This window comes from Filicampus tigris, chromosome 3 (genome assembly GCF_054856515.1).
Source record: "Filicampus tigris isolate MCC_2025a chromosome 3, RoL_Ftig_1.0, whole genome shotgun sequence".
Taxonomy (NCBI): Eukaryota; Metazoa; Chordata; class Actinopteri; order Syngnathiformes; family Syngnathidae; genus Filicampus; species Filicampus tigris.
Window position 1 is genome coordinate 25038889 of NC_141219.1, and position 27592 is coordinate 25066480.

The 27592-nt window shown below is 39.7% G+C and overlaps 1 protein-coding gene across 3 annotated transcripts in view; it reads right to left on the reverse strand.

Moving 5' to 3' along the window:
• The window catches only part of uacab (uveal autoantigen with coiled-coil domains and ankyrin repeats b), a 49733-nt gene that overhangs the window by 2103 nt on the left and 20038 nt on the right, over nucleotides 1-27592 (reverse strand). Inside the window, exons 2-19 of one of the 3 annotated variants that reach the window (XM_086024990.1) lie at nucleotides 23725-23855; nucleotides 17551-17639; nucleotides 16857-16921; nucleotides 12920-12977; nucleotides 11557-11627; nucleotides 10080-10186; nucleotides 9720-9901; nucleotides 8795-8832; nucleotides 8378-8431; nucleotides 8094-8201; nucleotides 7030-7062; nucleotides 5514-5603; nucleotides 5342-5372; nucleotides 5179-5228; nucleotides 2000-4690; nucleotides 1711-1863; nucleotides 1451-1516; nucleotides 1-149 (exon numbers count right to left, since the gene is read on the reverse strand). The exon at nucleotides 1-149 is cut by the window's left edge and continues 2103 nt beyond it. In XM_086024990.1, coding sequence (XP_085881116.1) covers nucleotides 78-149; nucleotides 1451-1516; nucleotides 1711-1863; nucleotides 2000-4690; nucleotides 5179-5228; nucleotides 5342-5372; nucleotides 5514-5603; nucleotides 7030-7062; nucleotides 8094-8201; nucleotides 8378-8431; nucleotides 8795-8832; nucleotides 9720-9901; nucleotides 10080-10186; nucleotides 11557-11627; nucleotides 12920-12977; nucleotides 16857-16921; nucleotides 17551-17639; nucleotides 23725-23855 — 4089 coding nt within the window. In that variant the 3' untranslated portion in view covers nucleotides 1-77. Of the gene's footprint in view, nucleotides 150-1450; nucleotides 1517-1710; nucleotides 1864-1999; nucleotides 4691-5178; nucleotides 5229-5341; nucleotides 5373-5513; nucleotides 5604-7029; nucleotides 7063-8093; nucleotides 8202-8377; nucleotides 8435-8794; nucleotides 8833-9719; nucleotides 9902-10079; nucleotides 10187-11556; nucleotides 11628-12919; nucleotides 12978-16856; nucleotides 16922-17550; nucleotides 17640-23724; nucleotides 23856-27592 lie in introns of all 3 variants that reach the window. The other 2 variants (XM_086024989.1, XM_086024991.1) reach the window with 2 other exon arrangements.

Consider the following 27592-nt stretch of genomic DNA (forward strand, 5'->3'; position numbering starts at 1 on the left):
ACAGCAGTGGTGTCGAAGTGTGAGAATGATGAATTTGAGTCTGCAGGTAGTAGCATCACATTTTGCTGAAGAAAGCTTTAACACACAAACTCTTGTCTCATGCGGATGATCTGTAGCAAGGCAGCTTGGACGTCCTCATCCATGTGGCCCTACAAAGAAAAAAAAACATTTTGAGGACTCAGTACTTACGCTTATACATTGCATAATTATTCACTGTGAATGTGAACTATTAGCTAAATGCAGTGTACATTTTTATTCATTAAGTTGAAATATTGTATTTCGGTCTCCACTTGGAGTTAAGTGGCAGTACCACACCTTCATTGCCGTAGAATGCAAGTAGTCCCTAACATCTTGCATAATGAACTTGAAAGTAGGTACTAAAATGTGCACAAACCAGCAGAAATATCACTGTTCTTGTAGAAATGTGTTTTGTACAAAATAAGTTCTGCCAGAACCAAAAAAAATTGTCTGTTTTGTCATAGTCTGCCTTTGTGCTTCAGTTTATGATTTGTGTTACTGCGCTAGGCTTGTTGTGCATGCGATTTATTTATTTTTACACGTGACTCATTTATTACGCTCAATAGAACCTCTGAAGGGAAAATTCAACCCACTCGGCTGTATATTTGTGTTGCACACCACACAAAGAACTCGATTACACACATGCAGGCTCTTCAAGGAACTGAGGCTAACAAGTACATTTAAAAAAAAGATACCATGTGCTACTTGTTTTCCAGGTCTGTTAAACGGTTCAGCATGGGCTGAGCTCTATACTACACAAAATGCCATTGAAATGTTGTATCTTATTAATATTCATGTTTTCAGCTAGTCTTTATTTAGAAAATAATTTTATTTGACTGATGCAGCACAAGAACATCATGGTTCGCGTGTCTGCCTGACAGTTGTAAGATTCATGATTGAACCTTAGCTCCAGCGTCATAATTAGGAGTTTGGATGTTCTCCTCGCGCTTGCATGGGTTTTCGCTAGGTACTCAGGCTTACTCCCACATTCCAAAGACCATGAATGTTAGGTTAAATGGAGACTCTACATTATCCAGAGTCGCCAATGTGGGTGTGAATGGTTGTTTGTCTTTTTGTTCCCTGTGACTGACTGGCAATGAGACCAGGGTGCAATCCGCCGCCTGCCAAACGTCAGCTGGCATAGGCTCCAACCAACCCACGACACTAACGAGGACAAGCACTGCAGAAAATGGATGGCTGGATGGATTATTGGCTGCAAAAGCACATCATGCAATCAAGATGGATGTTAGAAACGTCACTGGATCAAACCAAACACATTTGCACAAGACTATATAGCTCGACGCATATCGGCACTAGCAAATAGGGCCACTCGACTGAAAAACACAAAGCAATTTTGACTCAATCCGTTTTACATCGTTAGATATTGTTTGGTTTGCCAGCATAAAGTATAGCTGACTTAATGACAACTAACCTGCGCTGCACTGAGGAGGTGTGTTCGATAAATGGAAACCACCTCTCTGTGTTGCCTCTCAGCATCCTAAATGGACGGAGAGAGAGAGAAAACACGGGATTATTGCTTCACCATCTAAGCCATCAGATCATCCAGTTTAAACTTCAGCTAAACGTGTTGCCTTATCTATTAGACTATGTACAGTGGGGTTTGACAGTAAGTCAACAAGGATGCACACAAGTTAGTGTTATGCCCTCTATCAATGCAAAAGTTCAACTCACAGCCAGCTGCTGCTGGAGGTTCTTGATCTGGGCCTGGAGGGCGTCGATGTGCTGCATCTGCCTTTTGTTTGGGGTGTTGCTTGTGTACGCCAGCTGGGACAAACCATTCAGTGCTTGCTTGAGCCGCTCCACGTCCGTCAGCAACTCGGTGATCTGACCCAGGCAGGAGCATGAGGAAAGCGTAGTAATTGCACAACGGAACAAAGGACACAATGCGTATGCCGGTCAGTGAAAAGATTGTTTGAAAATACATCGGGTTGACTGATCATTGATGATTTAATTGATTTACCTTCTTGTCTTTGGCTTCAGTCAGCTGAGATGATGTCTGAATCCTCCTCTGAAGATCACCAATGGTGCTGAGCGACTCATCGTAGCGTTGTTTCAGCTCCCCGATTTCTCGTTCAATGGCCTGTCCCTTCTGATGAACGGCATCCATCTCCCTCCTGGCCTTGCTCTCGCCCTCCCTTGCCTGAGTGGCCTCACGGTGAGCCGCTTTGCATTCTTCTGTTAAACTCAACAGCTTGTTGGTCAAGTTGCTAGCTTCGTCCTCGAGATGCTGCTTCTCCTTCTTCATTTGGGTCATGTGACCTTCCTTGAAGCGAAGCTCTTCCAGAGCTTGAGTGGCCTGAAGAAGTTCGGATTGGAGGGCCGAAACGTCCTCGGCTCTCTGGCCGCTGTTCTCTTCCTCTTCTCGGAGCGCCAGTCGAAGGTCAGCGACTTCCGTCTCCAGGGCTTCACTGGCCTTGGTGTGCTCCTGCAACAGAGAAGCCTGTTCTCCGTGGAGTTCCTGAACTTCCTTCTGCAGAGCACAAACCTTCTGGGCCTCCACCTGCTGAGCCTCTCGTGCTTTCTTGCAATCCGCCTGGGCTTGCTGCATGGCGTCATGAATGGCCTTGAGCTCCGTGTCATACGTCGCAATCCGCGTCAGCTCCGATTTGAGGCGGTCCTGGAGATTCTGGATTTGGGTGTTGCACAGGGCATTCTGGCCTTCCAGCTCAGCTTTCCGAAGATTTACCTCATTGTGCTTCTCCTCCAGACTGGTTAGCTTGAGAGACATGGCCTCATAGCGGCCCTTGAACTCTTCCTCGTATCCCTTGCGCTTCTCACCAGTGACAAGAGCAGTGTCAAGTCTTTGTTGAACACATTCAATCTCAACTTTCAGTTTCTCTTTCTCCAGTTTGTTATTCTCTCTTTCAGACTTCTCTTTGTCATACTTCTCCTCCATTTCCAACAGTTTAACCTTCAACTCCTTCACTTGGGTATTGTAGGAGTTTTCTTTCTCCTCAACGGCTGTCAGCGGGACAAATTTGGACTGAATAGCCTCCATTATGGTATCGAGTTCTTGCTTTTGAGCTTCCAGTTCTTGTGTCAGCTTCACATTTTCCTCCTGGCCCAACGCATGCATGGCTGACAAATGGTTTGCTCTATTCTCTGACTGCACCACGGCAGCACTCATTTTTTCTGTGATACATTTGTGATCCTTTGTGCTTATAAAGTCGTTTTTCATCTCTGACAGAACCTTTTCAAACTTTTCCTGCAACTTGGCGTTCCCTTCTTTCACATTCCTTAATTCCTCTCGACATTCTTTACCAGTGGACTCCAAATTTAAATTCTCAGCCTTGACACTCTCTATAGTGGAGGTTAACTCTATCCTCAGTTGCTCGTACTGTTGTCTCGGCACATAGTCTCCCTCTAGGCTCTGTTTCAACGTATGACTCTGTGCTGTCAGCTGTGCGCACCGCTTGTCTCTGTCTTCACACCTTGTCTGTAAAAGTTCAAATTTCTTCACCACTTCGGCATTCTGAGTCTTCAGGGCTTCCATTTCACTCTGCTGTTTCTCTTTGGTACCTTGCATATTGTTAATATTCTCCTGAAGCATCACTCTCTCGGTGTTAAGCAGTTGGACTTGTGCCTCTGCTTTGCCAAAACGTTCGCTGGCTTCCACGAGTTTGTCCTCCAGCTCCTCCACAGCTGATGCCATTCTCATCCGAGCTTCCTCATGTTCCTGGATCGGGATGAAGTCGGCCTCAATCCTGCTATTCAGCTCCTCCAGCTTCTCTTGCAGTATCTCCCGCTCTTCCTCACTCTCCTCCATCTCATGAATGAGTGCCTGGCTTTTTGCGGTCACATCATGTAGTTTTCTCTTCAACGAGGCATTCTGCTCTTCCAGGGCAGCCTGAATCCTTTGTTGTTCCGCAGCGGGCACAGCCCCCTCTCCTCCCTGGGTGGGATTATCGAGCTTCCGATGGAGCTCCGCCACCTCCTCCAGGACACGATCATAGTCGTCTCTCAGCTCAGCAAGCTGCCGTTCCTTTTCATCAACTGCATTAGTCAGTAGGTTTTTCATGTTGTCAAATTTCTCGGCTGGCACCATGTTGCCCTGCTTGGACTGAGCTCCCTTCAACTGCGTTTCCATTGCAAGGACAGTTTCTGAAAGTTCATCTCTCTCTGCAGTCACAGCTCCGAGCTCTTTGTTTAAGCGTTCAGATTCAGTTGCCAGCTGGCTTTCGCTGTTCTTGTACTCCTCCAATGCCTTCTCACTCTGTTTAAGACGATTACGAACTCGACCCACTTCAGCTGAAGCCCCTTCATACTTGGCTTTGATATCCTGAAGCTGAGCACGAAGCTCTTCCGTGGACTGGCCTCCTAAGTGTTCCTTCACTGCAACCACATGGGCCTGCAGCTGTTTAACCTTGCATTCCGAATCAATCATCCTCTTCTGGACGTCCCCCAAGGCATCTTCGAGGTCTTGAACTTGCTGGTCAGCTTGTTTCTGGATGAGATCTCTGTTCTGAACCAGTTCTTGGCACTCTCGATTTTTTCTGCTCAGTGCCGAGTGAAGTCGTGCCCTCTCCTCCTCGGTTGCTTGTTGTTTTTTTCTGAGCATTTCAAGCTCATGTCGGAGAATATCAAGCTCACCAGAGAGACCCTTCTCTAATGGTCTGGACAGTGAACGTGACATTGCTGGATTCTGGAGTTTCTGACAGGGAAAGTGACAAACACAGGATTGAGAGCAAGACAAACTAACAAGGCAATCACTGGCTTGAGGAAATGTTACGGAACCCAGATACCAATTGTAATTAACAGATTTGTACTTGTTTTCAGACTGATTATGTTTTCAAAATTATCTTCTGGCGATAAATTCTCATCAATACATGCTAACGGTGACCATAACACATTGTCAATCCATCAATCAATCACATTTTATTTATATAGCACTTTTCATACATAAAAATGCAACTCAAAGTGCTGTAAAACATCTAAAACACAACATAAAAAGAAGACCCGTTCGCGCCCTCCCTCCCAACAAACCCGAAGACATATTTCCACCAGTACATCAGCACTCACACACACGCGCACGCACACAGACACAAAGCACACAACCTGATAAGCTGTATTAGAAAGACATGACAAGGCACAGAGAAACCATATGAGGCATTGGCAGTTGTTTAAATAAGCTTCGCTTACCTGATCCAAATCCAGGCTATAAGCTTGTTTGACCAAAATGTTCTCTTTTCCTGTAAAACAGTACAAATTTAATTAACACTATCAAAAACAAGTGAACATTAATTTAGCAATACATTTAATATTTTTTGGGGGTAATAGTTAATTTTTATGAATGTAAGTCAACCTTTGATCACTGACTGTCCAGAGTAGTCCCCCTGCAAATACAAAGAACAACACATTTTGAATATGTGAACAATATATAAAACAATATTACACACTAATGGAGCATCTGAGCAAAATGCACTTCAAAAGTTTCCGATAAGGAGATATCAAATGATCTGTATACATTCACAGACCATTGTGCTTTTGAGCTGGACCTTGACAGTCTCCAAGCCTTGTGACCCTTCTCGTTCGTTGGCACTAAGTAACACCTTTAATTGCTCCTTCTGACACAATGAAAAGAACAACAAAAAAGAACAAATAAGTTTATCAGCGACCACTTCCAAATTAGCACTGACTTTTGCATGGGTTAATAAAAATCAATTCAACTATCATTGGCATCATTTAAAAATGCTGAATCGGCAGCCACCCAGATAGAACTGGCTGCAGTTTTATCAGTACTTGACATGTCATAATTAAAAGAAGAGCAACGGATGGTACTTGATAGGAAGAATCTTATCGTTATTCTTTCCCATCTGGCTTGGAACAAGAAACTGTCATATAGGCATATGTCTTACGTCTGATTGTTGATCTGATTGGCCAGTGATGGATGAGACAGACAGGATGACTGTACAACTCAAATTCTTAATCTTCATTTAAGTGCCTGTCCTTTTCAAACAATTATTATAGGCTCTTAACCAAATGGCCACGTAGAGGGGCATCCAAATTAGTATTACATAATCCTTTATTATGGTAATCTAGTGATTTTTATGGGTACCAATAAGATGTTCTGTACTGACTTTAATACTGGCCAAATGATCATATATGGCTTGATTGGTAGTCATCATTTTAGCTTTAAAAAGCACAAAAAAGATGCAAAATACATCTCTGTATTGATTTACTGCACTTTCACAGCTAAATTTGCGATTGGATGAACACATCCATATTGGCCACTAATGGCAGAAGTGCACTTACAAGTGTACCACCATGCTGGTCAGTTAATCAATTTAAACTTACGTTTACTCCTTGCATTTGCACTCGTGAATGCATGTTTCAAGAGTACAGGGACCAAAATGAAGAAGGCCTTATTCACAGTCACACTCATGGACTGTATTTATTGATTTATTTAATTTATAAATTCCAGTCCAAAAGATTAGAGTCAAGCCAGCTGCTACAACGATTGTTCATACGATGGATTATGGTAATATGCATGAAATGCGCTGCAAGGACAACTTGACAAAGCATTGATGTCCATGTCATTATTGGTTAAGCTTCTATTTTGAAGTTGCCCGAGAGCACAGTGGCGGGAAGTTTCCGTGATGTAGAGTATGAACAATTGTTGTGGTTACTGGCTTGTCGACTTATTTCGCGCCTGCAAATACAGCAAAAGGCACAGCATTTTCCTCATCAGAAGGAGGATATCTCTCTGTAGGCTACTTGTTTGGGTTGGTTGGTTGTGCTTGTGTCACGTTTGATTAATATAAGAGCGGACATTACATTTTTTTACAATTGTTTTTAAAATAACTACATGTGCATGAATATTCACCATATTTTCAAATTCATTAAAAAAAATATGAATTTTTGCTGTAAAGAAATAATGAAAAGTACCCTAACTCTTGAAGAATCAAATTTTTTATGTCATTCTGGCATGACATGTTATAACGTGTTAAACAGAATCCTTATTGCACAAATGGTCATTATTGTTCACGCTACCTCTTTATGAGTGTCTTCTACAGCCTTCTTTTCCTGCAAGTAGAAAAAAAAGAGCCAATGAAGGACTGCTCTATCATATCTAAAAATATAGTTGTTAGAAAGCCCAAGTTGTTTACTCTTAGTATTTGTTGGCATTTGATACATTTACATTAAGTTTCCATGCGGTGTCTGAGATTTACATATACATACATAAAAACATATATACATATACATATATATACATATACATATACATATACATATATATATATATATATGTATATGTATAAATAAATATATATATACATAGAGAGAGACACAGGTGATCAGTTAGAACAGACTTGTCCAAAGTCTGGCCTGAGGGGGAAATGTGGCCTGTGTTCAAATTTCCACCAGCCCGCAGCCTCTGGTATAAAACGAATAATCCGTGGCCCGTCAGGACTGTTGACTACAGTAGAAAAAAAGCTATTTGATATTTTACCAGAAGATGGCTGCAAACCTGTGGCTGAACTCTCGGGTGTATTCAGGAATCCACTCCGAGTGAGCTCTGTCTCTCCGAACACACCTCTTGTATTAGGCGTCGGAGTGAACCCCTTGCTGCATGACCTTTGTGTGGCCCTTTCTAGCGCATTTCTAAAATAGAGACTAGTGAAGTAAAATAATATTGACACAATTAAGTGGAAATAGGCATATTTTTTCACTGAAATACAACTGTCTAGTTAGCAAAGAGACTGTGGCTGTGAAATTCAATCTCCAAGTCACTACCAGACAAAACATGTAACCTACAGGTGACTGGTAATCAACGCCGTAAACAATTAAAGCAAAAATTGAAGTGGGTCAGCCCCCACACCAAATCTGTCCCTCTTTGCATAAGGTTTGAGCTAGCACATTAAATATCTTATCTTTGTAGTGTATTCACTTGAAGTTAAAAATGATTTGCAAATCATTGTTTTTTGTTTTACGCAATGTCCCGACTTCACTGGAATTGAGGTTTGTACATTCATTCTTACACATATTTTTGTTTTTAGCCTCGAAAATTCTCTCTCCTACAAAACCAACGTGTACATAGTATGACAAGCATTTACCTGTGTAAGCTGTTGTTGTAACAGGTTGACTTTATCTAACAAGGCCCTCTGCTCCAAGTGGTACTTCCTGAGACTTTCCTGGAGGGACTCGTTCTGCCTCTCCAGGTCCTGAAACACAAAGCCAGAAATAAAGAGAACTCACTACAACATAAACCAAATGAAATATCAGTCACTTGAAGAGAAAAGAAGAATTACCAATCTTATAGACAAGACTAACATGACATGCATTCATTTTCTGCCCAAACTGTTATGCAACAACATGAAAAAGAAAAGACGGTATTTACATGTATGATATGATCCCTTCTGTTCGCCTCCATGGAGTCTGAGCGCTCCATCGACTGCTGACGAAAGGACAATTTTTATTTTTTAAGTTTTCTGGAATTATTGAAATCTAAAGCAATTGCATAAATGTGCAAAAATTATGCAAAACACACCAGATTTCCTGATTTTGACGTAAAAGGATTGGCGACTGAAACGAAAGGGTGCTTAATATTATAGTAATGATATATGGATGCAAGCAGAATAGATGCTCATATGATGCTGATCATATTAAGAATGCTAGTAGCCCGAAGGGAAAAAAAACCTTGACGAGCCATTGAAATGTGTGAGTACTATAAGTATGGGTACCTACTAGTAGTATAAAAGAATCACGAGTGAAATGTGTTTGATATTTGAAAGCAATTCCTTGAAAGCCACATTACCTGTCTCCTCCACTGTTCTACCTTTGCTGCCTCTTTTTCTGTAAGGAATGAAACACATCTCAGAATTAATTTTTGCTTAGCCAAAAAGAAAAATAATCTCATCTATAATAAACAGTGGCGTGGCTGTGTCCAGGAAAGACACAAAAGATGGTGATCTTGTTTTTTGGTTGTTCTTTTTTAATTTATTGAACATATAAACAGATAACAGAGGGAACAAAACATTAGGAGTACATTATATATATATATAGACATATATATATATATATATATATATATATATATATAGACACACATATATATATATATATATGTATATACATATATATATGTATATATATATGTATATACATATATATATACATATATATATACATACACATATACATACACATATACATACACATATACATACACATATACATACACATATACATACACATATACATATATATATACATACACATATACACATATACATATATATATACATACACATATACATATATATATACATACACATATACATATATATATACATACACATATACATATATATACACATATACATACACATATACATATATATATACATACACATATACATATATATATACATATACATATATATATATACATATACATATATATATATACATATATATATACATACACATATATATATATACATATATATATACATACACATATATATATACATATATATACATACACATATATATATACATATATATACATACACATATATATACATATATATACATACACATATATATACATATATATACATACACATATATATACATACACATATATATATACACATATCTCACAAAAGACCAACGTTGCATTTGACTAGTGGTGTATAGACTTTTTATATCCATTTTATGTCTTGATTGACACTCACCTTTATTGGCTTTCTCGAGGTAGCCTTTGACCAAAGTAACAAGCTCCGGGTTCTTGCTGAGGCGAGCATAGTGGAAAGCATCATGACCCAAGCTGTCCAAGTCCTTCACATCAGCACCACTCTTTAACAACACCTCCACTGCGTCTTTGCAGCTATACTCGCAACCGAGAATGAGTGCTGTTCTAAGGGTGACGGGGGAAAAAAATGCTTCAGCAACAAGTAACTTTAATATATAACAAGCAACGTACATACTAAGTAATTATAAAATATGTCTAAAATTAAACTAAACACATTTTAGTAAGAAGTGTGACATATTATTCTCACAAAGTGTCTATTCATGAAGGCAACTCGGACTCCTACTTTTTTTGTTTGTCCCGCACAGAGATATCAGCCCCTCGCTCTACAAGTAGCTGACAGATGCGTGGATGACACATTTGGGTTGCAAGCACCAGAGGAGTCCTGCCATCCTAAAGAATAGAGGCATGACACACATTCACACACGTGAATCCAACTGGTGTTACATAAATGCATAGTAACAATAGTCTTTCACTTTAATACACAAATGCCCACCAATTTCAGTATGCTATTTCAAGAGTGCATTTTTGCAACGCTTTGTGCTGCTGGCACTGTAAGCATGGAAAGTGCATTTGAAGACACAATGAACCTTTTTTTCTTTTTGCTCTTGCTCTTAAAGAGGAAGTCAACCCAAACATATGTTTTTCAAAAATATGTTTTATGCAGGTCCACTAGCTGAAACAAGGCAATATGATATTAAATATGAGTTTAGCAGCAAAATCCACCCGTTTTTAGCCATCTCCGGGTAGCGGCCACTTTGTCACTTCTGTCGACTGAAAATGATATCACAGACCCTCAGGGCTCAGATAACGACCAATCACGGCTCACCTTTTTTCTGAAGCTGAGCCATGATTGGTCTTTATCTTAACCCTGAGCATCTGTGATGATATAATCAGTCAACAGAAGTGACAAAATGGCTGCCCCCAGAGATGGCTAAAAACAGGTGGATTTTGTTGCTTAACTCATATTCTCGAAACACAATATTAATCAGAATGCTGTGGTTCAACTAGTGGGCCTGCATAGAACATATCTTAAAAAAATGTGTTTGGGTTGACTTCTGCATTAATGTCATACTGTTATTTTCGTCGCTGGCCTGTGAAAAACATATGTCCAATTTGGCATTTTAAAAAATGTTCACGTTAATTGGATCACTGTAACGCGGAAACTCAATTAATGTTAAAATAAAAGGAAAAAAAAACAGAAAAAAAATTGACAATGGAATTGTATGTTTGATACAATCCCAATGTTTTAAGAGTATTTTTGGTCTTTACAAATGTTCAGTTGTAAGTGTTGCGCTAGCTGCTGTTGGTGTTATTGTTAGGCAAAAAAATGGCAGTTTGTCAAAATGTGTTCCTTGCATAAGAAGGTGTTTTTGGAGTAGATAAACATGAAATAAAATAGAACTGTTTGCACCTTACCATGTGACAGAAAACATTTCTTGAGTTGAATTACAAACAATTTCAAAATACCAGTAGAAACCGCTTTCACCCATAAACTGACAAATTTCAATTAATAGTAACGTTCATTTGACACCAGATGGCCTCATGGTAGTGCAAACATTTGTGCCGTCAGCCTATGACACAGCCAGCAAGCAGCAAGGGATCATGACATAGCAGTATCAAATGGCATTTTTTTCCCCCTCTTCATCTTGGCCCTCCAAACAGAGGACTCATGGGGAGGGGCGAAATAAAGTTGAAGGGCTACGTGGAAGAATTGGGATTGAGCCTACAGTGTATAGTGTCAAATGAAATGGAATTCTTACAAAATCACTGGCATTGACAGAAGCGCCACTGTCGCAGAGAAGTTTCACACTGGATGAGCAGCCTGCCATGACTGTGGAGAAAACAAAATAGCCAGCCAGTCAGTCAATCAACTATACAAACAAAGTTTCTACAAGTACTAAGAAGGATTTCTCCAGTGCTGAATAAGCTTGGCAGGCCTTAAAAGTTTCGTTGCCAGATTGAGTTCCAATAATGCGCAGACTACAACTACTAACTCTATTGCACGTTCGCGAGCCTGGTGAGGATAAGTGGTTCAGAAAACGGACGGATGGATGGATGGATAGTAAACGCTAGGACATCGCACTGTGTCGTTTCTGTCATAACAGTAATTAATACTTGTTGGAATACAAACTGACCCGGCTCATTGCAGTGCAGCAACGGTGAGTGATATTTTTAATCATTTGTTTTTATTTTGGTCCATTAATTTGTTTTCACATGAAAATGACCACGAGCACCAAAATGACTGGGGTCCTGCATTTATTTTAAAAAATATATGTGTGCGCATGCATGTGTGCAATGTGCATTGTTGAAAGGTCACTGCTAAGTAAATAATTCTGGGAGTCATTTATTCTTTTAAACATTAATATCAAATACTAATATCAATTTATACAGTAAACACACCCACGCACAGTCCTGCTGTAATGTTCCTGACAGAAATTTAAAAAAAAGGAAAATTAAGATAAATTGTTCAGGAAGGAAGGCGGAAAGGAAGGAAATAGAGAAATGTACTCTGCCACTACAGATACTGTATGTGGTGTATGTGTTGTGTTAATATTTCTTGAATGTTGAGGTTGTCTAAAAAAAATTAAAGGAGCCTGTTTTCTTTTTAATTTTATTTCATTTTTATTTTTTCAAGACATTTTATTGTTATACATTTCAAAGCAAATGTTCCATATAATTGAGAATTAAAAGATTATTGCACTTAAAAGATGTACTTTAATTAATTTCATCATTTTATCAATGGCATTCTAAAACAACAACAAACAAACGATACTATCGTTTATCATGATAGCTTCTGGGTAAAATTTTTTTATCGTGACAGGCCTACCAATAAATCATGTAAATGCAGTACACTGACGAAAATAAGAAATCTATTATGAAGGCAGTCGGGTTCTCTACTACAAGGCTTATAATAAGCACGTTTTCTGGGGGAAACACTGGATTAATATTAGTTAGCTAAAATGCTGAACAAAAACACAGTATTGACTAACGATAATCATTACTAATTATCTTTGCTAAGTTGGTCCTGTAACGAGATACGTTTTGTTCTGAACAATTAGCATTGTCCGCTACATTAGAGTTGAATGCAGTTTGCAGTGTATAAACAAGGTCACAGACCCTTACCAGCATCATGTAGAGCTGTTCTTCCTTGAAGGTCCACGTTTCCAACTGGACAGTTGTGCTATAAAAATCAAATACAAGCTTACTAGAGCTATTAATGCACTATTACAACATTACTTCATTTTAAACTTAAAAAAACAGTGGTGAAGCATTAATGACCATCTTTTACAGGTTCACAGTGTGAAATTCAAATGTATGTTTTATTCAACTTCATTTATTATCCTATTGATAATCTATCAAGAGGAAATTCAAATTCCACTCTGCTATACAGTAGTGGTTGTGTTATACATCTCATGGAGTAACTGATCACACACATACAGGCATGCAAGCAGAGATGTCAGAGTGAAGGAGCATGCAAACAGGGTTGCACCTCTTTGAGCTGGGAGGTTTATCGTGCATTTCTCCAACAACTATTGGCCTTTTTTTTTTTTGGACTGCGGCCATTCCTACTGATGTCTAAATTTAATACATTTTCAAAAATGAAACCGATAAAACAAGCAAAATTACAGAGTGCGACTACTGAACACAGTGGAAATGACTAAGAGCATGCCTGCGGTCCCACTTCTGACTTACAGTCCCACAGTTCAATCTCAAATCAGACCAGGGTCATGTGACCATTGACAGTCAAAATATGTTCTCACATACAGCGTCTGAAATAAATATTTAAAACCCGTCACCATTTTTAGCACTTAATATATTTCCAAAGGTGTTATTGACATGAAATTTTCACCAGATGTTGGGAACAACCCAAGAAATCCATACATGCAAAGAAAGCAGATCAAATAAGCCTAGAAACTAAGTTGTGTGTAATAATGTGAAATGACACAGGGAAAAAGTTTTGAGCACATGAAGAAAGGGAGGTGCAAAAAGGCATGGAAAGCCAAGGCAACATCTAGACTGTATCAATAATCAAACAGAAATCCAGCCCCTTGTCTATGCAAATGAATATCAGTTGGTTCAGTCCTAATTGATGGCCTACAAAAAGGTCTTATTGCCAAGGTGTGAGTAAAGAAACATCTCATTTGAGAGAGGTTGCAAGACCATCGCAAACTAACTGTTGTAAAACATACAGACGGCAATGGTTACAGGTGCATATCTAAGCTTCTGAATGTTCCAGTGAGCACGGTTGGGGCCATAATACGTAAGTGGACACTGGAGAGCCACTCATACCACCCTAAATTTTCCTCAATCAGGTGCTCCTCACTAGATTTCTGACAAAGAAGTGCAAAGAATAATCAGATGAGTTCTCCAAGAGCCAAGGACCACCTGTGGAGAGCTTCAACAAGACCTGGAATTAGCAGGTACTGTTGTCACAAAGAAAACTGGGTAGCGCACTCCGCCACCATAGCCTGTACGCACGCTCGCCACGCAAGACCCCATTGCTGAAAAAAAAGAATGTCAAAGCTCGTTTAATGTTTGCTGAACAACATTTGGACAACCAATTAAATACTTGTTTGATGAGAGCAAAATTGAGCTGTTTGGATGCCATACTGCAAACACACCACGTTTGGAGGAGAAATGGCACTGCACAATACCCTAAAAACACCATAAGAACAGTGAAATTCGGTGGTGGGAACATGATAGCGTGGGGCTGCTTTTCAGCAAATGGTACTGGTAAACTTCACATCGCTGAAGGAAAGATGAATGGGCAAACGTACTGAGACATTCTTGACAAAAATCTGATGCCATCTACGAGGATGATGAAAATCAAAGAGGGTGGACAATCCAGGAGGATAATGATCCAAAACATTCTGCCGAGGAACTCTCAATTGGTTTCAAAGAAAGAAAATAAAGCTGCTCGAATGGCCCAACCAATCACCTGACTTGAATCTAATTTCAAATATATATCAATTGGCGTATTCAAAACTTTGCCCCTGTGTCATTTCACATTATTACACACAACTTAATTTCTGAGCATATTTGCCCTGCTTTCTTTGGATGTATGGATTGCTTGGGTTGTTTCCTGGTGAAAATCAGTAAACAGCACCTTCGGAAATATATTTGGTGATAAAGATGGTGGCCTGTTAAAAACGTATTTCAGCCGCTGTACATATAAATATGCTTAAAATGTCACATGAACTCAAACCTATTTTATATTTTTATAACATGCGAAACATCCATTTGGATTAGCAATGAAATATGTCGCAGACTGGTACAACCAGTTTGACATACACTTCTGAAATAAATTCACTCAAAATACTCCCACTCATCCACTGTGCTGCTGTTATTAATAATAATAATGCTATTCATATATGTGAAGACACTGATCATGTTAACGTTTATCACAATTTGCAACAATGATTCAATAAGGTAGGAAACAAATATAGCGCATATTAATAAGCAAAACTATTTTTGTAAAACCTTTAACATTTTCAAAAGAACCAAGGCTGCCATAAATGATTTTAATGATTAACAATGATTAACTGCAGAACCCCCTCCCTACGCACAAATTATCATTCGGTTACCGGTTTGGTTGGTAACATATCAGAAAATAGTTTAAAAAATGTTTTGATTCATCACAAAGATAGTCAATCTGTTTTTATGGAGGAGTACAGAAATCTGAGCATATTTAATGTTGGGATGCTGAAATTCCGAGCAGTTGGAAAATTGTAAACTAAACACAGTCTCTAAATGATTAATTCATTCTAAAAATAATTGTCCATTAATCATTGCACCTCTAAAATCATCAAAAACGTTCTAAGGAAATTGTAATGTCGCCGTTACTGTTCAACAACCCTTAACCGTAACCACTCCCCCGTCCCCTCGAACATCCCCCCACCCCCAGTTGTTGCAGAAAAATTGCCAAAAGCATCTATTTTTGATGGTTGAGGGTGAAATGTGAGGCACCTAGCATGTCAAGTTAGGACAAGTGGGGCTATGATACAATGCATAACACATTTCAGCCAACAAATTTAGCAGCCACAAGACATACTGTTCCGCTGTGGTGAAGAGGACTTGCTTATGAGAGCCATCAGGTCAGAAGGAGTCCGAATGTTGCTGGGTAGTTTGCTAGTGATCACGGACACTCCCCTATCGTAACACACTATAAAAATCATCTTCTCTCTGGCAACAGGGGCCAAAATTGAGCATCATGCTCAAATGACCATGGGTGAGGGGGTGCGAGATGTGCTGGGGTTAGCAGGTTAGCAGGGGGAGCTGACGTTAGAGCATCTAGTGGGGATATCCTACACGACAATGATGAAGTTACACTGTGGTGGTAGAGACTGAGATCGCTGGCAGCTTGCTGCTATGTCTGGAGCGATGACGGCACCCAGAATGGACGGCAGGGCTGTGAGGCTTGTCAACACTTTGGAAATCAACAGGCATGACCTCTCTTAAATCATTGCCACGTGGGAAAGGGAGGTTTGGGAGGGGCATACTGCAGCCTCTTTGTAAACACAAAGCCAATGCTAACTGACAGTTATTTTTGCAAGAATTATTCAAAGGAGTTGAGAGGGAAAATGCTATGACTGTAAGGCATCGCTGTCAAAAACACGCATTATAATATGCATAAAAACTACACAAATGACATCAGCAGCCACAATAAACACGACGTGTAGTACCATACATCTGCACAAAATGATCAATCCGGTGCAAAAGTTGCTGGGCATCTAATATGCATTCTTTGGACACTTTTTGAAAGGTAATAACTTATCTGCACGTGTATTATTGTGGGTGAGTTAACAGTGCCGTATAATTGCACTGCATTGCACACAATGATGTACATGTACTGTAATTATTAGCAATACCTCGACTCGGGCAGTATCATTCAAAATCTTAAAGCTCATGTGATGGATTGCAATAGATTGTGCAGGTGTACCCGGTTATGTGACTAGACAGTGTACATCAAGAGGCAAAAGAATGGACTGATAAAAAAGACATTTTGACAACACATGATACAAATGAGAACCTTAAAATAACACATAATAATTCACTCTACCTGAAGGAGTTTTTGCACACACAGCGAATGGCCATTTCTTGAAGCCAGATGAAGAGCATTTTTACCTACAGTGTTAAAAAAATCACAAATAGGAATTAAAGCACCATCAGGAATGATTTGGAAATATACTGTAAATACCCTGATTATAAAAGTAATTTCAGAGCAGCAGTCCTTGCTTTGGTTCGCAGTTATAATGAGTTTAAAGGCAAACCAACATAATACCAAAAATAATAGCAAATGTTGCTCTCATCAATTCGAGGTTGCATGATGTGTAATATAGAGAAAAATAAGAATAGGAACCTCTGTGAGGGTATTTGTTTATTATATTGTTAACTGTCACTGCAGGTAACTACGGACAAGTTTTAGAGTGGAAAATAATCTTATGATGCAATGGAGTCACTAAATGCCTATTAAGGAGGCAGGACAGGATCAAAACAGAGGCATGGATTAAACCCTCTGGAAAGCTGACATACTCAGCAAAAGATCCACAGACCCTTCTGGGTATGCTCAGATATAATTGCCCTAGTCTAGTTATATATTTATACTGTGTATGTACGGAGACAGACCTTTGAACTTTGTGAAATACTGCACATCTCAAAGGTTCACGTCAAGTAAGATTCTCTAGCTGTTCATCAGTGTCAAAACACTGTAGAGAAGTACGCTAGTGTACTAGTGTCACTGAGCAGGGACTCACCAGTGGCGTCAGTTGCAGTCACATCGGCACCGTGTGACAGGATGAGATTGAGACAGTCCAAGTGTCCTCGTGTTGCAGCCAGATGAAACCTTGGAGATACAGAAAGATATGATCCGTGATCAAGCCATTGAAACAATGGTTTCAATGTGAATACACTTTGTATAACCTCCTGTACGTTATCAGGTCTTTGAACCCTTTGTTTGTCCTCTTTGTGGCATGAAATTATTCTGGAGGAATACAGTGATAAGGATTGCAAAAAGATAATGAGATCAAATGCACAACAGTCTTACGTGTCTTTAATCACCACTTTGCATAGTAAAGATTTGTAACTCTTTGCTATGACTTAACCCAAAGCAGCCAAGTGACCACTGGCTGCTCCGCAAAGCATTCGTACTGTGTAAACTGACCTTAGTCCATAACACATCAAGTCACATGAATCTGTTTATACACTAACCCCAAGGTATCTGCCAAGGCGACAGCATGGCTGTCACCTCAACACCCATATGAGTATTAAAAGCAGTGATGATGGCCCAGAGAGGCTGGGTCTTGGTGGGGGGTGGGGGGGGGGGGACACTGGAGGGTCCCCACCTCACTGAGTAAAAACCTCAGAAGCAGAAAGTAGTTTGGGGGGGTAGGGGGTGTTAAATGTCATTTGACTCCACACAAAGAATGTTAAGACACCACAATGCTGCCAAGAATGTTGATAACGGAACATAAAGATATACATAAAAGTTGAAAACAGATACAAGCGGCTACCCAACAAGCCTGCTTCATAAAAAGGCTAAACATAATTCTGGGCTTCAAGACCGCACATTCGGTGATGTCATTTTGTCATCCCACATGCTATTTGGGCAGCTTTAAGATTGGCAGTCTACGGAATATGGTGGCTATTTTTAGATTGACAGAGACCAGTTAACCAGAGTAAATACTCAATAGTGTAGCTAAACCTATTGACGATGAGGAGGCTTTCACTAACATATGTACACCGACTTAAAAAAATGTCTAAAATATTTGTATTCAATTTGATTTGATAACTCCAATATTACCTTCACATGACCCTTGCAAAGCTGAGGTATACAGTCCAAACATTTTTTTCCTCTTCAGAGACCAAAGCAGTACTACTAGGAGAAATACGTAATGCATTGAGTAACCTGAACGACAGAAATTTTGTTCCCCCATGCAAAGAAAGCTATTAGAAACAGATACACATATACTGTCTAATGATGGTTCTGAGGAAGTATGCTCCAGCCAAATTCTCACATGGTGACCCACTTTGAGAGTCAATATGTTTTTCGCTTTACAAATAAATCACCGGTTTTCACTGCTTACAATATTGCAAACATACTTCAGTGACAACATAACCTTATTGAGATTTGTTCTGTCATTGGTGTGCGAATGTATTTTGAGTGGTGAAAAATTAGTTGTGACCACTCCTTCTATGTGATATGCCAACACACCCATGTAATTAAGAGCCCTTTATAAAATGTGCTAGCTTCAAAAACAGTTATTACCAATAAACTGGCAGGACGTCAATGCAACACAATACCGTTTTATTGAGTCCGACATTGTCCATAACGTGAGAATACGTCAGCAGTATAAAAAAATAAAAAAAATCCATTACAGCTGTTACATGTTGAGTCCACTTTAGTAAGTTGAACCGACTTTAGTAAGTTGAACTGGAAGTTCAACGGTTTCACTGGAAAATAGGATGTTAACGTTTTTAAAAACTCGTTTATTCAACGACGACCAAGTAAGCTACGTGTCCAGCATAGTGTCCAATTACATTGGTAACATGCGATAAATAAAATAGATGTATACATTTTTTCACACACAGATGATAAATATGTAATTCCTATAGGTACGTTAAATATCGCAATATCAATACCACTGTATATGGTGTGTTTTTTTTCCTGAAAATTGCGATTGGCATTTGATGTGCGATTTTTTTCCAAGGTCCCTTTGTAATGTGTTTTTTAAAAAATAATCTTTAATAAAATACACAATATCCGATCTGTTATGCATTATAGAATACTAAGGTTAAGGCAAATAAAGCAGTGATTAATATGAAAGAGTCAGCGATATGTAATCCCCTCTCTTCCTCTCCATTCCGCTGTCAAGAAAGTAATGACCATTTAAACCGCAGCCTTTACGATTACAAAATTGTACTTTATGAAATCGTGATTACATACTGTATATATAATATATATAATGCAACACAAATTTTCAATGGGAGACAGCTCTGGACTGCTGGCAGGCCAGTCTAGTACTCACACTCTTACTACAAAGCCATGCTGTTGTAAGACATGCACATGCATACAGTGATATTCATGTCTTTCACCACACGAGTAAAGTAGTCGGTTTCCTCCTGGCTCTAAAGTGTAGTTCTGTGCTGCGTCTGAGTTTCGCAATGTTTGTTAATTTCTGCTGGTGTATTTCCGGTGGGTTGTGCGATAGACGCCGCGCATATAAGTAATTCCTGTTCTCAAATGACCAAGACTCCTTGCGGATAGAGCATTTGCAGAACAAAAACTACTTATCTCTTCAATGGACGTATCCCGATAAGTGTTATATTACCAAATATTTGGGTTAGAAAAGGAGTAACCCAGGGGCCTTACTCTGGTTTTTAAAAAAATGGAATATGAGCAAATTAAGGTTTTTGCAGGCGTTTACATGGCGTTGCAAAACCAGAATATTTGCAATATTCTGGTTCTAAAAGGGCTATTGACTGCATATAAATATAGTCTGTCTTAACTGATAATGGCTTTCTGAAGTGTTCCTGAGCGCACGTGGTAATACCCTTTACACAATGATGCGGTATTTTAACGCAGAGCAGCCTGATGGATTGAAGGTCACAGAGAGTCAATGTTCGTTTTCTGACTTTCTGTTTACACGCAGAGATTTCTCCAGATTTGTAGATTATGAAATTTCTAAATTCAGTGCAATTGCACGTTGAGAAACGTTCTTAAATTTCTGAACCAGGGGTGCCCATTGTGTCGATCCTGAGTCCATCACGAAAGAGGTTTTGGTAGAGTCATTCAAGGCTTTTACTCAATCACTGCCAGCCCTCCCAGCTGTAATGATATCGATTAGTGTTGTCACGATACCAACATTTTGACTTCAATACTATACCTGCATAAAGTACCTTGATACAGATACGCTACTTTGACAAAAATCTAAAAATAAAAAAAAGCAGCAAAATTATAACTGAGAAAAGAACTTAACATTTTTTTAAAATATATATTAATTCAAAATATCAGGATATGCTTGATAAGAAAATATCATTTTGAACATTGTTAAACACTTATGAACATTTGCACACATGAGGGAGAGCGAGATAAATATATTAAACTGTTTCTTTCTGTACTTGATTATATTTTATAGACTACATGTGAATTAAACTTCAAGAAAACTAGTTCCCATTTATGTAATTATTTATTTAAAACGTCACTTCTGGAAAATGTGCACAGAGGTTTATAGAGACATTAGTGTGACATCTACTGTAATGAAGTATTGAGCAGGTTATGATTATTTTCATGGCCAGATATGCAGCTGTATAGCCCCTATGGTTTTTGGACACAGAATTCACCAACTCAGATTTTAATAACGATATATATTTTTTAAATACTGAGATCAATGCCTGCATTTATATGGTTATATAAGCATAATGTATACATGTAAATTGTCAATGTATGTTCACATACAGGTATATACTAATTCACTTTAGGTTTTTACATTACATGCCATATTCTTGACCTATTTGACTGCATTTCATGTCATCCATTGTTGATATTGACAATACATTTGCACCGTTACGGTGGGCTCCATGGCGGGGGCAGCCATGGGAAGCACATGATGCAAGGAAAAGTACCAACAGAGACTACTGTAAAACGTGCACAACAGACAATCCATCAGATGAGGAAACTGATCTCTATCATTGTCAGTGTGAGGGTAATTTATATTGCTCATTTATTGAAAGTCTGTTGACATTTTCTTTTGTCTGCTGGTTCAAGAGATTGTCTATCAAGGTCAAGAACAGTTCTAACACCATTGTTCAAGTTCGCTATAAAACCACTGGAAGTGTGTTCAGTCTGGGAGAACCAGGTGAAAAACACGGCAAAGAGTATTCTCAGCCAACCTGATCACGTGATGTCTGCTCAGTTCACGCTGATGCTTTCAGGCTGCAGCTGTTATGCACCTCTGAAAAAAACTAACAGATACTCCAAATATTGTATACCTTCTGCTATCAGGCTATTGAATGCTGACTGACAGCAGTCATTTCAAATGACATTTTATAAGAATTTGTTCTTATTATTGCTTATTTATTGTCTAGGACCTTATTGACCTCTTTTTTCTTTGGTTTTTTTATTCTTACACAGGTATGCCATTTGTCATATAACACGCTGTGCATCGTCTGTGTGACTGTTCCGGGGAACTGCAAAGGAATTGCCCTTTTATGGATCAATTAAGTGTCTGAATCTGAATGGGTGCAGCAGGTGCGCAGGGGCAGATTTGACAGCGAACACCCACATTTTAGAGTTGCTCCACCCAGAGTGCAAAGCTTGCACGAGAGTGCATGACAGATTTGAGTAGATGAGAGAATGCGCTCAGCCAGAAAAGACGTGCATCTTTTCTGCAGCCAGAAAAGACCTGCATCTTTTCTGACTCAGCACTCAGTAGAATACAGTATGGCCCCAAGTCTTTAGTTCAACGTTGACCTGAATAACTACACAGGCATATAGTATATTGTTGTCAAAATAAGAAATAGCATCTGCTAATCCTGAATAAAAAGTGGACCACAGTGAAGTATAGGCAGGTATGAGGCTGACCAAGTGAGCATATCAAGTGCTATCAGATTTTAGCAGATGACTCCTTGTTAGCATTCGATCACATCTGCACTTTTTAAGCAGGTGTGGTGAATTAGCCAACTAATGCCGTGGCAGGCATTAACTGTGTTTACTCAGCTGGACACCTACATTCATTACTTCTACACAATGCTAATCCATCTTCCGAAAGCCCTATTATTAACTAGTACAGATTGACAAGCAAATAGAGCAAATTTAATTAATGGGCTAGCAGTTTGTAATTCGTTTTCCCCACAGAGAAGTCTTTAATAACCACCGGTCACCATTCTACATTCTTTCCCGGCTTTCAACACGTGTTTGTCCATGTGTGGCACACTGAACTAAATGTAGACTTGCTGAGAAGCAGTTGTGGTTAATTTTTGTTTTGGGCAGACCAAGCAACAGGATGATCTCTTTTCTTGTATTTTAATCCAACACCAAGTTACTGCATTCAGTCCTGATGACTTTCAACACATTATGAGACATTTGAGAACAGTATACTGATTATTTTGCTGTTTAATGCAACAGTGCCGAGAAAGCAATTTATACAGACCACTGGAAACGCTTGTAGTATTAGAGGTTCTACAGTGATAAGCTATTAAAGTCTTTTTCACACTGACCCTGGAAGCAGCCAGAGGCTGCAAAACATTGGGGATTAAACTAAATTCATTTTATGAAACATGGAGTCACGTTTTCCTAGCTTTCTTTGCAGAAAACTGTGAGGCTTCCTGACAATAATATAATCCCAACAATGGATTGCATCTGAGCCAAAACATCTGTCTGACTTGATGTACTGAACTCCACAACCGATCTAAGATGAATTTTTGGGCAGTCATTTCCTGTGAGAACTATCCAAACAAAAGTGTGGTCAAGCCTCGAGAGGCCACAAAAATTCTTGAGACCAACTCCTACACTGACCTCCAGAGGCAGATGGCCATTTAAAGGGACATGTTGGATATATATAAAGCACTGAACTAGTGTTCAACTGTGATACAAAAATGTTAGGCAGCTGGATGAAGGTTTAAAGATGAAATGTGAAACCTTCTCTATAACCGTGAGGATTTTATTGCAGTTTTTAGAGGGTAAGAAGGGGAGATGAAGCCTTGCGGTCATAAAGAAAGGTGTCAAACTATTTCTGAGTAAGCAGTTAAGAGCCGAGTTAACGTTTTTTTAAAAATCCTATGTAAGAAAAGGAGCGAGAAAACATTTGCGCTCACTCTATTGCTATTGAACATTTGAAGTGTTTTGTAAAGGGTCTATTTTTGTATGTCAACAGACGGTGACTGGGCGTGAGCTTGTCTGTGTATGGAAATGTGCGTGTCTGTTTACTTACGCAGAGCGTCCCTCCACATCAAGCTTGGTTGGGATGATACCCTTCTTGCTTAGAACAGCAGCCGCCTTATCCACTTCCCCTCGTTCCACTGCCTTCATCAGCCGATCATCGTACTTGTTCCAGTCTGTGTTCTGACAATGACAATGCAAAACTATCAGAGATGTAGTCTTGGACAGTTATTGATGGGATCACAGTGATCAGTGATTAAGAACTGTAAACTTTTGAAACTACGTAGTATGAAAATGAAATGAGTTATATTAAGCACCAACACATACAAAGCCAGGTTAAATAAAAACATAGTGCCATACTCTTTGTACATGAAGTGAATTACAGCAAGTGAGAATGTTTGCTGGATTTGGCCGCCAACAAGCCACCAAAAGAAAACATATGAAACATTTTGCCATCATATAATTCAATCACCATTCAGCCTAGCTCAATCACTGCATTACTTTTAAACGGGGATGAAACAAAACCTAAAGCAGCATTTACAAGTTGTTTAACAAAGGAGTACCTACAAAGTGCATGGAGGTGCATTTCAACCAGCGGCTCATCTTGGGTGAGTGTAGCTGGTCCTTGCACCGTGCTACCGAAAAGGTTGCCAGCGTTCCGGTTTTAAAAGACAAAAATGGAGGGCAAAAAAAGTATAAAAATCTCTCCTTTATGCACTCAACCAGTGAGTGCAAGAAAATAAAAGAAAAAGATCAAAATTGCAGCAGAGGTCCTCTTATAAAAGGCTCATCCTCTGGAGTGGTATTCCTTTGAGGAATATTCAAGCATTCCTGGGTTTCTTACAGGCTCTACCTGTAAGTTCACCACAGCACAGCAGTCGATTCTTCAAGGGTGGATAAGGAAGAGTGGAGGAGGAGGAAAAAATGGAGGTGGAGAAGCAGTAGGGCCAGCCCCTGCCAGCCTTGGGACCTGCCCTGGCCGGCAACTGCAACTCCTCCTCGGGGGTGAAAGTCAGCTCAGCTTGGCTACTTCTCAACTCCACCAAATGTCTTCCGCTACGCTCGTCAAAATCTCACACAAGTTGCCGTACTCAGTTTTCTTTTTGACAGTCTTCCTTCTCCTCCCTGGACTGCTTTCAGTCTGCCTGCAGACACTGGAAGCAGCTTGCTTATTAAAAGAGCTTCTCTCTTTCGCAGCTTCTTTTCACTGTCAGTGGTCTCATGCGCCTTAACCCCCAGCAAATGGCAAGGTCAGTCAAGCTCAATGGGGTAAATATGTGGGCTCTCCGGTTTAAAATATCACCCCCTCCCTGGTAAATAGCAGTGGTGCAGACAGTCTGCAGACTGGCTACCTCTTTTTTTGACTTGTAAACCTTTCTATAGTGACTGATTGGAAGACAGGAGCCAAGAATACATTCTGCACATTACTGCACCATGAGTAATGGCTATAGAGTCTCCACTCCCAGGACGAAAGAAGGCCATCCAAAAGACACCGCTTACATTAGCGCCCCCCACCATACCCCTTACTTGTTTCCATCTGAAAATATTAATGTCAGAGAGGGATTAGGGTTTGCGCATTTGAAAGGGTCCTGGCATTGACACTCATAGCATATTAGTTGGGGCAAATGCTGCTGTTGACCCGTCCATCTTGAGAGAGAGGCGCTTTAACAAAGCCCCGTGATCCGAGTTCCACGGTAGCAAGGTTAAGTCAGCCTTTTTACAACCAGCTGTCTGAGACTACAGCACAGTCACATACTAATACCACCACAGACGTAGAGTTCAGAGTTCACTTGATTAAGCCAAAAGTTACATGTAAAAATAAGAGTGAAAGAGATGAGTAGGGTATCTAATTGACACAATTTTCAGGTCAGAGTGAACTCGTGTTACTGGCCTCTGCTCAGGAGTGGTGTAAACAGAGCAGCCCTGAGATCCACAAACATGCACATGCCTCCTCCGCATGACATGTCATATGAAGAAGTGGGTGTCAATTTACGAAAGCTGCTCACCCTAGCATGGAGACAAAGGTGCCAAAATGGCACCTTGCCACACAGCATAATGTAGAACACATCACGTAAATATCTCACATAGGTTGATTGTGTGTGTATTTGTTTGTCAGTCTGTTTATGTACTAGTTAATAATAGGGCTGTTAGCAAGACAAAAATAACCACTGAGCTAACTGCTTTTGAGGAGAGCTGGCGATATTAACAAATACAACATCTTTTCAGAAATCTTGTTCCATATACACTGTAACATCCATTCATCACGGACACACAAACTTGTGACGTCAGCACTTTCTCATGACTACATCCTATTTTGTAGTGGAAAATCAACCACCACAACCGTGGATGAGCACAGCCAAGTGCAGTCAAGGCAAGTGGAGAAGATAGAGTGAAGTGGAAAAGGGGATTATGAAACATTATTGGAGAACATAACAGGGTGAAGTATGGGCCAACAATAAGATTTAACATTTTAAACTGACCTTGTTGGAGTTGTGAACTTTACTAAATGCCCATGCAGTTTCACTGGTGTATTAAAAACAATATACATAACACAGCGCCACCTTGAGCCACGAGTTTAATTGTTGTATGACTGAGCTTGTAAATGACGGGGTTGTGGGGGTAACCAAATAATTAAGTACTGCTCATCTTTTTTGAGAGTACAAGTAATACAGTTGCACATGTCTATGTTGAAAAGGCAGCCTAATCCTTGTCTTGTTTGCATAGCATGTCACTATATAAAGTTGCTATTTAAACAGTGACCTTGACAGCATAACATCACCTGACACATCCAAGGTGTTTAAATATTCACACATTCTTTTTGCCTGGAAATATTTCAGCGTGTGGCCGCTGTCATCCTTTACACCGGCTATCAACCCCTCAGTACAGGCTGTAACTCTTCATAACACCTTGGTTTCCTGCCTCTCTCCCAGCTGGACTAACGGGTCTCTAATGTCTTGATGGATGAAATCACTGGCAGCAAATAGAAAGCCAGTCATCTAATAGCCTACTGGCAGGACACACGCATAAAGCTGTAGGCTAATATGTAAAACGACACTGCCAAACTACTGATGTTACAGATGTGGTTTCACACAGTTATGACGATGGTGGGGAAAACGGTCATAGTAGACATACTGTATATATCTATTTATTATCTATGACATATGGTGTGAAATGTCAAAGTATGATGGGGAAGGGCTAGGCAGCTTATTGAAAGTATTAGCAATAATGCTTTTTCAAATAGATGCAGTTTATATTAATGAATCATTGTCAAATACCAGAGATGGGCATTCTGTCCCACGGAAGAAACAGTATATCCGTCCGGGACATTTTGTGGACGGAGGATGATAATTTTTTTTTTTTTTAAAAAGCAAGGACGGAAGTCGGTATTCGTCTGTCCCTGTAATCGTCCCTAACCGGGTCAAGAACGAACTGACGTGTTGTGTTCTTTTAAAAGGAAAGACCACTGTTCTCTTCTGTGAGAACACACTCACAGGTATAGTCTGTCCTCTAGTTCAACACATGTAATGATTACGCCCAGCCTGAAATCTGGGATAAACTTAGCATGGGTCGAAAAAAGGTGGATAGCAATTGTGTTCTGTTAACTTAAGTAGGGCTGTCCAGGCTAGTCGACGTCGCCGATGACGTAAATAAGTCGGCCCCGCACAACATACCGTCGACGACGAGTGCTTGACGTAAATACATCGGCACGCACATACTGTCGAGTGTCGATGATGTAAAGAAGTCAACACCTGCATACAGTCAGTTGTAAACAAGTGCGCACAGCATAAAAGAAAGGAGAGCAGCAGAAAAATGCAGTGGCGCCGGATCTTGTGTTCACGGCGGGAAGAGGAGAGCGGCACCACGAGGAGAGTGGTACTACGAATCAGCTAAAAAAAAAAATCAGACAAGAAAGTTCAAAG